Source organism: Poecilia reticulata, unplaced genomic scaffold (assembly GCF_000633615.1).
Source record: "Poecilia reticulata strain Guanapo unplaced genomic scaffold, Guppy_female_1.0+MT scaffold_207, whole genome shotgun sequence".
Classification (NCBI taxonomy): Eukaryota; Metazoa; Chordata; class Actinopteri; order Cyprinodontiformes; family Poeciliidae; genus Poecilia; species Poecilia reticulata.
The window spans coordinates 370,977-382,237 of record NW_007615021.1 but is presented as its reverse complement, the minus strand read 5'-3'; the positions used below and the strand labels follow the sequence as shown (position 1 = coordinate 382,237).

Sequence of the window (11,261 nt, the reverse complement as noted above, 5' to 3'; positions counted from 1 at the left end):
TTTTTATGATTGGAGTCATTTTAAGATGGTTAGCTACAGCTAGTCCAAGCTGTACGCAACAGCTTCGACGAGCTGTTAGCTTAATCCAGCTAGCTTGGATTAGTTTTTATTTTACAGTTTGGAGTAGCTGTTGCAGGTGTGAATGTGAATTTTTACTAAATATAGAYGTTATGTACTGCAGGTGGAATATGGCGGCTTATAGCCCTTAAACATTTATAACTTCCTCTCTGAAACTCTGAAAAGCTTTGCTCCTTGTTGGAATAATATTGTGAGAAATTTCTAGCAGACTTGATTTTTGCCTTTTGTTACTTTGAGATTTTACTGAAGGTTAATTTTGGATCCAAGTATGCTTTTRATTTTTCAATATAAGGCGGTGCTGTTGTCAATACGTTGTTYTTGGTGACCTTATGTGGTTTCAAAACAGTCCMAAGAAGGTCTAAGTAGCTGTKTAAGGCYTTTTATTGTGATTTTYGGTATTCTGTTGCTTTAAAACATTGCTGAATTATATTTCTAATAAACTTGTCAGCCTTTATTTYTGTTGCAGCCATCATATGTCAAGCTGTTGGCATTTTCTGACTCACATTTTAGCGGCAGAACTAGCAAATAATTRTCTCTCGCTGTTGTTTTTTTCTTTTTTCTCCAATTAAATTTCTGTTTTCTCTCTTTTGTGTCTCGGCAGCTGTTGAGTGGAAAAGGTGAATCTGTGGAGGGAACCAATGGAGAGCTACATGAAACGGTAAAACTAAAAAAAACAAATTATTCTGATCAACAGTTAGCTGTTAACGTTTCTGCAATAAATACTGCATGTAAAATTTGTTAATGTCAATTTGCATTRCAGAAATGATCTTCAATAAAAGCAGCTAATGTAAAACTTCTGGTCCTCCATGTTTGAAACGAATGCAGGAATCCTGGTGGACTGTCGACTCGCCCTCTTTAATATCTTGACATATTTCATGGCTTTGCATGAGTTTTCAGAAAGAACCTTCTCCATGAGGTGTGTGAAGCCTGTGTGTGTGTGTTTTCACAGAGCTTGAATGGGTGTGTTCCCTCGCTGTACCTCAGCAGAGACAGGAGGAGTGAGTTCATGAGAGGAGGAGTCGCTTCGGAGAAAGAGGCTCTGCTACTAGGTAAACCAGTTARCATTAGCTTAGCCGAGGAGCCGCGATGCATTTCAAAAAAACTSAATGCTAATTGTCAACATTTTGTCAATTTACTGGCAAAAACGTAAGAAACGGTATCTTTGGGGGGTATATTTTCTGAAAATACAAAGTATAGTAAGTCCAAGGTATTCGCTAGTATTTAGGGACCACCACTACCCACAAACAGCTGACGAATCCCTGAGATACTTCTAAAAACACTTATAACTGCATATTTTAATAGTTCAAACACCAAATATTCCCTAAAAGGCGTTGAAGCCATCTTAGCTTTACCGCCAGAGCTAACATGCAGCTTTCCTTCAGAAGCTAGTTAGCGATTGAGCTAAATATTGGGCTGTTCTGGGGGGGGGTGCTAAATGCTTCAGCAGAAAAAGAAAACTGAGCAGAGATGCTTTGTGTTTGGGGGCATGGTCAACAGTTTGTGGTTGTAGCATCACAAAAAGTAAGAAAAAAATGTAATCTATGCTATTATGTGTTCACATGGTGTCCTGTGGAATAATTGAAATTTTAACTAAATTTGGTAGAAATAACRAGTCCCGGTCCATTTTTCTTCGGAGAGCTGCTGCTGCTTTCATGTGATCCAGAARTGACTCTTAGTGTTTCTGTTGCTCYGTTTTYATTACAAATGTGAACAAAACTTCTGTCAGTATTACGTTAACATAACAAATAAAAATAATTTCGCAATTATTATGTTTCCATTAGATTAGAATCACAATTAAAATCACATGTGAATAAATGTGTTTTTTTGTGACGAGTGGTTGAAAAACATCCTCCTCCTACCACTTCCTGTCATCTTCTTCTTCGTCTTTTCCGTCAGCGGCAACATCCGGTTGTTGATCACGTGACTCGTGTGACGCGAAAAAACAGTTTCCATTGTAGTTTTGCGAAATACACAAATGTCAGTGCGGCTGAAAAACTACCTCAGTGTAAGAAAAAAGTGTTTTATTGAACGTTTTTTTGAAATCGCYATGTTTCCATTATGCAAATCTATTGTCGTAATTCCAATTTGAGCAACTGTACGGTCAGTGGAAAGGCAACTAGAGACTAGAGGCTGAAGAAGAAACACTTCAAACCTGCATGTTCGTTTTTTTTTTGTTGTTTTTTTTTGACCCCGTCTGCTGGCTTGACTTTAAAGAGCAGTCAGAGTGTCGGGAGGCCGATTGTTGCTCCAGATGGATCGTACACACGTATCAGAACGGTAAAGAATGTTGGCTGAGCCGCATCATATGGAGACATCAGCAACATAACTGAGTTTACAACACAGCAGCACCTAAAGCATAAAASATGGAAGGTGTCTGAACCATCCCACCTGAACGGGACCGGGTTTGTTTCAGACGCCTCTGTTTCCTTTAGTCGTTTAAAATCCCTCGTGCTCCACAAGCCGTGCAAACAGGGAGATGTGTATTTGGGCCACTGTGTCCACAGCAAAAAAAATAAAATGAGCGGCGAAGAGAAACAGCACCAGCACATTTATCTCTCTTAGCGGCAGAGAAAAAAATAATACAGATATGAGAAAAGAGGAGGCCCAGCTCTCTGTCTTCGTCCAAGGCAGCCCTGCCTGTGAGCAGAGGAGGATGGAAAATACAGAAAATGGAGCTGCATGATGTTAATGTAAACATTCAAAACACAGGACTTTGTGTGAATGTTTTCTAAGTAAGGTGACCTGACCTGTTTCATTTAGGAAGCACTGTTTTCTGCCCTGGCGCCGTGTCTTTCACTTTATGGTTCCTGGGTAAACGCACCACAACACATTAAGAGTCACTTTGTTCTTTTCCAGTGTTCAACAGCTCCTGTAAAATGTATTTATCACCTAAAGCAAAGGTGCTTTACCTTTTTTTTGCTTTTACAAATTGATCAAAATGTTTTTGTTTTTTTTACCAAAAGCCCTTCATTGCCAACCTAAAAACAAATTTCTAAAAATTATGGACAATCGGACATCCATAACTGGTCAGAGAACTAATCAGAAAGCATGTTAGGCTGCCAGTGGTTGGATATACTCAGAGCGTTTGGTATCCTAACGTGAGCGAATCTTCCTCAGTGCAGACAGAGCGTCAGCACGGCGTAGCACGACATTAAATCGTGTTTCTATTAGCTAACTGCTACATGCCACATCTATAGCTTAGGGTATTGCAGTAATTTTCCACGTTGCAAACACTTGCTCCATTTCCATCGAGCATATAATTGCACAAATTGGAATTATAAAAGTAAATTTGCTTAATGGCAACACTCCAACTCACGGTTTGCAGTAAAACTTATCTGTGCTTGGATGAGTTTTGTTTCCCCCTCCCCCCGGCTGTATCAAAATTAGCTTGTTTTGCAAAACTGTAATAGATTTTTTTTTCCTGCACACGAGTCACATGATGAACAACCAGATGTTGCTACTGAGAGAAACCACAAAGAAGATGACAGTGCGTAGGATGACATTTTTTAACGACTTATCGCGTGAACAAACTTATCCACGTCCGATTTTAACCACATCTCTAATTAAATGGAAACACCCCAATTGAGAAATCGTTTTCTTGAGAGTAGCAGAATATCAACAAATTTGCTATGGAAACACAGCTGCTGTCACACACCCGTTCTTGGTGAAATAGTTTTCTTGGCCAAATTTGAAAGCCTAATTTATTTGGAGTACAACAGAACCGGCCACCTGTCCGTCCTCCCCTCAGCTAGCAGTCGATCTCTCTTCTGTAACGTCGTAGAAACAAATCTCTGCTTTCAGGAGACGCACCGCCCCGCCCCCTCCCTTCCTCCCCTCACCCTTCAGTTCTCCTCCGGTGGCGTTGCTCCATGTGAGCTGGTCTGGTGGAAGGAATTGAATTAGGGCCACTGCCTGTAATTGCCAGAGTCTCGCCACATAAATCAAGGAAATAAATATTGGGCTTGCAGGATCCTCCAGGGATACGCCACTCTATTTCCTAACCCTCCCAGTCCCTCTCCTCCCTCCCCCCTCCCTCTGCCTGACTGCTTTCTTCTGCAGGACCTCTCAGAGGTAATCAACTTGAGAGCTGGTTCTGCTCTGGCCAGCATATTTTACGGTTGCCACGCTGCCGTTTGTGTACAGCGCAGCCCTTCATGACGATGCCGACTGGCCGGGAACTTTACATCTAATATCCAGTCTGGCTCCAGTCCCTCTCTGTTGTTTCCCTGTTGCTCTCTACTGGTTATGCTAAATCCTGATGGTACATTTTGTCTCTGAAGYGGTTTTACAACGCTAATYGCGATCCACGACAATGCAGGGGCGTCCAAACCTTTAGTCGCGTGGGCCAACATTGTCGATGTGTTTAAGAAACGCTTGTAGTTTCGATTTCTTTTTTGGGGGGTCTGTTTGAACAAATTAACCCTTTCATGCCCAGCAGTCACTGCAGTGGACAGCTACCTAAAAACCATTTACTTGTGTTTCTTGTGGATTTTTATGTTAGAAATGCACACAGACCACTGATGTGGTCACTCATGCATCATATGATACACTGTCAACTACTGGCCATCAGCTGCAAGTGCAAGAAATGTTTTGTTAAATCCAATATGGCCGACAGACAATATAGCAGTCCCTCCGTCTGCTGTAGACGACTCTTGCAGGTAAATAAAGATTGTAGCATCTAGTGACTCCTAGAGGACAATACTGCTGATGGATTTTCCAAATAACAACCTTGTATTTGGAGAAATACAAAATTAAAATAATTTTTTATGCTTTAAGAAAATCTTAAAACACTTTGGGGGAAAAAAATCTGCTGACATAAAGGATCATAATTCATGCATGAAAGGGTTCATTTTCAGTCATAAGGACAAGATTTGAGACGATGAGCAACATTAGACGAGGGTAGACAGGTGCATGCTGGGAGCCTGCAGTTGGAGGCCACACAAAATCAGTCAAAGAACCAAAATTGGCCCCTGGGCCACACTTTGAACACTCCCTGGTTGCCTTAGTGTTACATTCAGTGTGTTTTTGTTTTCTTCCTTTCTTTCCGCAGGTATTATCTCCACCTTCCTCCATGTCCATCCGTTCGGGGCCAACCTGGAGTACCTCTGGTCGTACATTCAGCGGCTGGACTCAAAGGTATCGATGCTGCACAGCTTTTTGCTTCGCTGTGAAAGAGTCAGTAAACATTTCTATTGAAATTTTAAACGTGTCAAAATGTTTGTGATTAGTTAACTGAAATTAACACATTAAATTTCCTAGTTGAAAAGAATAATAATAAAAAAGTTCTCTTGTTACAGCTGTCCACTGTTACATCTCTTGTTACATTTAAATGTCTTGTGACATTTAAAACATTGATTGTGGAATGATATGATTATACTTTAAGTCAGTTCACAGTAGTTTTGATCCAATGATGCTAAAAATTTTGTCTTTTAGACAAGATATATGAAATTTTCAGTTTACAAAAAGGTGGAAACGATTAAATAATTTTAATTTGGAGTGAGGTTTGTGCAAGTTTTGGTTGCGTCTAAGATCCAGATCTAAAATGTCGGCTCGGCTCTGAGGATGTTGTAACTGTCGTAACTAAACAGCAACAGAAACAAGCAAAAGAAGCTCGATTGATGATTCAGCACCGAATCTTAAACAGACCATCGCTTTGTTTCTCAAAAACCAACATGTTCTCTCAACGAGACTTAGATTTCCAGAGACGCAGCAGATGCTAACGTTTAGGCACTGGGAGGGCGGTGAGCGGCTCTGACCTCACACTGTCTCCTGCTGCCCTCTGCCAGGTGTCTGCCGGGGAGCTGGAGCGCCTCATGGTGCGTCTGCCCAGCATGTTCCGACAGGAGCTGAGCGGCGTCGGGGCGACCTTGGAGAAACGGTGGAAGTTCTGCGGCTTCGACAGCCTCAGCTCGGCGTGACGCGGGGAGCGCGCGCACGCCGCAGACACCCGCGATAAGCCGCTGGCGCGCGTGCGTGTGCTCACGCCTGCGGAGGTGCGGTGAACGTGGATTGATACTCGATGGAGCGCTGGAACTCCCGGACTAGACGGACGTTTAAAGCCGGAGGGAAGTCCTTCGGGACGTTGGAGTGAATTTGTGATCCCTCGTAAAGATGCGGTGAACCCCGACGGGACACAACTACCTTTGAGGATTAACAAAGGTCTTGAGGAAAACTTCCTGGCTGTCTTGCCTTTGACAGCCAGAAACCAGGAAGCCTGCCAGCAGGAGCGCCATCCACAGAAACATGGATAGGAAAACCTGTATACCAAAGTTGACCCTGTAGAGATTTCATACCGGACCTCATTTTGTTGAACTGATGAGTGCAAACCCTTTGCTCCCATGTTGTAAAGACACTGAGTACTTTTGCCAAATTTTTTTGCTGGGTAACCAGGACATTGAAGCTGGCAGCACTGTTAAACCAGGACATGGAGTCGCCTGGAAAGGTGTTTGTTCATCTTTCAGACATCCACAAAAACCTTCGGTGGCGATCCGGTGGCAGGTTCTGAGGTTTTCTAACGTTAAACCCGTCTCTTCATCTCCTGTAGGGTCGTCTCTTACCCTTTTTAATACCAGACAGCTTAGAACTGCACTGATCTGTCAGCTTCAGATATTTATTTGTGTGAACTATGAAGACTTTTGTTCTTTCAGGTCGTCCTCTCGACAGAACTTCTCTGTCCAGATTTGGTGCATTTTGCTTCTGTTGCCTTTAATGTTGAACTTGGTGTGTGCCGAAGACACCATAAAAGACATTAAAGACTTTTAAGGTAAAGTTTTTCAGAGTTTTTAATGGTTTTTTTGTTGTTATTGTTGTTTTGCTTTCACCCAGATCCAGTAATAGATCCATAGCTCCGTTAGCGTAACGGCTGCAGAGGGAACGCTTTAATACTTGCAACATTCTGGTCTGGTGTAAAAGTGTCAAAATAGAGAAAACCAACAGATGACAACAAGATTTGTTTGACTGTCTACAGTTTAGATTTGTGGCCCGAGGCCAAACCAAAATTCGGGTCGGGCTTCTGTGACGCATACTGTAAGCTTACGATACGTACAACACAGAGAAAACTAAACAAGAATGCACGATATGAAGTCGAGCTAATATATTTGTTCTACTCTAATTAGAGGAGGAGGCAGTTTGACCTGAAGAGATAAAGAAACGACGGGGCAGAAGCTCCTGAGGCTGTAACGAGCGCAGCACACTCACAAAGCGCACAAAGCTCCGCCCCGTTCCGCTCCTATCAATCACACGTCCCAGATGATTGGCTCCTGACTCACCCAGCATTTACAACAAACAACAACATGGAGACGAGAGAAGTTACACTGCTTACTCAAATTATAGTTAAAAATAATAACATCTTAATTAAAATAACATGTTGGGTTTACTTCAGGATACGTCAAGTTAACTGGTCGGCTCTGACATAAAGTCCACAGGGTTTGGGTCGGTTGGGTGAGAGCCCCACCCTGCTTTCATGTGTGTGTTAGTCAGACTGAGTTAGCCCCAGGATACACAGATTGCTCCCATTAACATATTAACTCATCAAGAGCAAAGTTTGCAACTTGCTCTTGACTCTGAGTCTGGTTTTATTCAGTGACTCGTATGGAGCCACAGGTCTGTCGTTTTACCAACTTCAGATGTAAGGTGACCTTTAGAAACCTCCTCTGAAGTTACGAACCACAACCAAGACGATTTTACCACCACTGAATAAAACAAGATTAAAGTGACTCAAATAATTGAAGGTCCACAACTTCTCTAAAATTTTAAATGCTCCTAAAATTACTAGTTTAAACATTAAATGTTTTACTAGGATGAACTTGGTTCTGACGCTATGATCAGTTTGTTACCAGAGTCTTGAAGAGCTCATCAGGCATCATCTACTCCTACAAAAAGAAAGAATTGGTTCCGCAATAAAGGTCCAAAATTCAACAACACGTTCATTTTCAGGCTATGAATCCACAATATGGATGATGTTGGACATCAGATGTGAATGCAAGCACCTTAACTCTGGGACATCGTAGCTGCACCACTTTGGCACCGCTGAGTTGAAAAAGACATAAAATTTGAGATTACAGTAAAATGCACAGACCTGCGGCGTCAGTCTGATCATCAAAATAAGAACGAGTAATTCACTCTTTCCATCAGTTTAATTTCCATCAGTGCTAGAGGCTTCAGTCGGATGTGGAAAACATCCCTGTTCAAGGGAAAATGGAGCAAAGATGACGTGATGGTCGCAGAGCGTAAACTCAAAGGTCTAAACGCAGAGCCTCATTTCCTCTGCCAGATATTTTGGGATCAAAAATAAATAAATGGTACTGCGGAGAGGAAAAGGAAAGGGAAAAAAAAAAAAAAAGCAGATGCTCCGGGGTTTGTAATAATCTGAGCAACTACGTGTGAAAACACTGCGGGCTTCTTTTTCAGTGCCTGCTTCCTGCAGAGAAAACTGTGGACTTTGTAAAAGGATGGATAAAATGCAGAAAATAAAAACACTTCAGAGAATGCAGCATGAAGGGGATGAGAAGGAAAATGGAGCAATGTGTTCAGTAAAACCTTTTTGGAGAAAGCAAGGTGGATGTTTACCATTCTTTCCAATTTGTTACATTTTGCTGTATGAAGACGCTTTTCACAAGAGAATGCAGGTTTATTTAAGTTCAAAGTTTAAATTACAACTGGCTTTTTCTGACTTTGAAAAAAAGATAGATATATTGATATCCGATATTGCTTTCGCTGTTATAGCCGATAACCAATATTTACCAATATTATATATATTTTACTACCCTTCAACACCTTGAAAATAAATGACCACCACCACTGACTTCACCACTGCTTCAGTTAAACTTCCCACAATGCAGCGCTGCATCACTATTGGCGTTTCTGTTAAAAATAAACGTAGTTCCGCCAGTTGTCAATATTGCACTAATAAAAATAAAAAAAAAAACACAATTTTGCAATTGCTGTGTTTCCACTAAATAAGAAATGCAATTAAAATCACATGAGTAAGTTTGTTCATGTGATAAGTCATTAAAAACATGGTGCACCATCACCATCCTATTACTTCCTGTTGTTGTCTTGTTTGTGGTTTCTGACAGTAGTAACATCCGGTTGTTGAGCATGTGATGTGAAAAAAGTGCTGTTTTGCAAAATAAATTAATTCTGGTAAGGGTGGGAAAAAAAATCCCACCTCATACTAGCACCAAAGCTTTTTATCAAAATTGACATGTTTCTGAATTAATTTTCGAAATGTCAGATTTTGCTTTTCTATGGTTAATGGAAACACAGGTAGTGTCACATGACCAAAGRCCACAGGACCAACMTTTTCTCCTTCCCCTGCAGAAACAAACAGCAGCAATATAAAGATAAATATTGTTTGCTAATATCACCCAAGTTTTATTTATTGGTCAATTCCGATATTAGTGCTGATATATCAGCCAGCTGCAACTAGCAAACACCTGGTGAACTGAGCATCAGCTGAGCTCATTACAGGAGCTACTACTGAGTAAAACGCTGATTAAAATGTTGCTAAGKGTTAATAGAGGAGCCATGTTACGATGACTTCCTGTAGAGGAGTTTCTTAAAGTGACAGAGACCTAATTTCAAAGTATTAAATCAGGAAGTCAATTTTCTTTTGTCATTTTTTWATATATTTTTATTTTTTATTTTTTTGACAASTAAAGGTATTATAGTYAATTGTGCTATAAAATGTCACTATGTKCCTGGAAAACACATAATACAGCCACTGTAATGAATAAATAGGAATGTTGTGAGGACTTCCTGGAGGCGGAGTTTCAGAAAGAGCAGGAGCTTCTTAAAGAGACAGAGGCCCRATTTCAAGGMGTTAAATTCTAAAGTCAAAYGTTATTTCTACTAAACAATACACAGACTGCTGCGACAGAGCAGAAATCCCACCTGAAGCTCCTAATTTAAGCTATATTGAGTGCAATAACTTGAAAATTTAGAATGTGTTTACAGAGAGGTTATATAAGTAAGAAGCCATGCAGTGGGGCAACACACTGATCTGCCTAATGCAGCTACAGGATGATTTAAAAGTCTGTTCATGACCACTGAGCCGCTCCTGCTGCTGCTGATGCAACCCAGGCGTAACACACCCTGTTGTGATGTGTGTGTGTGTGTGTGTGTGCGTGTGTGTGTGTGTGTGTGTGTGTGTGTGTGTGTGTGTGTGTGTGTGTGAGTGGAACTCTAACATCACTGCAGAGCTTGTTACAATCTTGGGTAAAAGCAAGTGAATTTCTGAGCATTTCTTCCTCTTTCTCTGCCTCCAAAGCTCCTCAGTGTGAGGAAAATGAATTCCCCAGAGGATTCCCTGACTCACGCACACACACACACACACACACACACACACACACACGCTGGTTTTTATTGAAGTACGGCTTCACTGCGGCGCGGCGCTCTCTTCCATTGAACTTCCTCCAGTTGCTCATCGCGTGTTCGCAGAAAAGCTGCAGGAGAAATGTTTTAAGACAATTAATTGGAGAAACTGCTTGTAGAAAAACTGAGGTCAGCTCATTTTTCTACAAGCTCTGATTGGTCGCTAATTAACGCCGGTGTGTTTACTGTGTAGTCATAACGCAATTTAAGATGAAGGAACAGCAATCGATAGAGAACTGAACACCCAGCCCTCTGCTGTGTGTGTGTGTGTGTGTCAGCATTGTAGTTGTAAAGGTTGCATGGTTTCACAGTGATGCACGTCTAATGGTTTTGAATTATAAGACACTGTTTTAGTTTGTGCTTACAGGGCAGTCGCCTGGACAACAYCGAGAAAGAACCAAGAGCAGCGCTGTTGGGAGAAAATATTTCCTTTAAATGATGGGATATCTTTACTTGGATTGCTAGTCAAACATTTTCAGCTTTTCAAACTCAGGAAAAATATATACAGACAAAGAAGGCATCTTAAATATATTTTAAATATAAAATGTGTCTTTTTTTTGGACAGTTTTGGCTTAATTACTGCTCTAGCTGAGTTATTTCAGCAAAAGGCTTTTTTTTTTTTTTAGTCTGTGTACTCCAGTTAATCAATCAATCAATCAATCAAATTTTATTTGTATAGCACATTTCAGCAGCAAGGCATTTCAAAGTGCTTTACATAATTAAAATAAAAACAGAAATAATCAGTGAGAAAGAGATTAAAAAAAATAAAAAAACAAAAAACATTACATCATTAAAACGTCGAAAAGAAA

At 40.9% G+C, this 11,261-nt stretch overlaps 1 protein-coding gene across 4 annotated transcripts in view; it reads left to right on the top strand.

Annotated features, from left to right (window-relative positions):
* The window catches only part of enox1 (ecto-NOX disulfide-thiol exchanger 1), an 88,644-nt gene extending 80,241 nt beyond the window's left edge, over window positions 1–8,403 (top strand). For all 4 annotated transcript variants that reach the window (XM_008402277.2, XM_008402274.2, XM_008402275.2 and 1 more), the window contains exons 12-15: window positions 680–736; window positions 1,028–1,127; window positions 5,129–5,214; window positions 5,865–8,403. In XM_008402277.2, the coding sequence (XP_008400499.1) occupies window positions 680–736; window positions 1,028–1,127; window positions 5,129–5,214; window positions 5,865–5,996 (375 nt within the window). In that variant the 3' untranslated portion in view covers window positions 5,997–8,403. The remainder of the gene's footprint in view (window positions 1–679; window positions 737–1,027; window positions 1,128–5,128; window positions 5,215–5,864) is intronic.
* The last annotated feature ends 2,858 nt before the right edge of the window (window positions 8,404–11,261 follow it).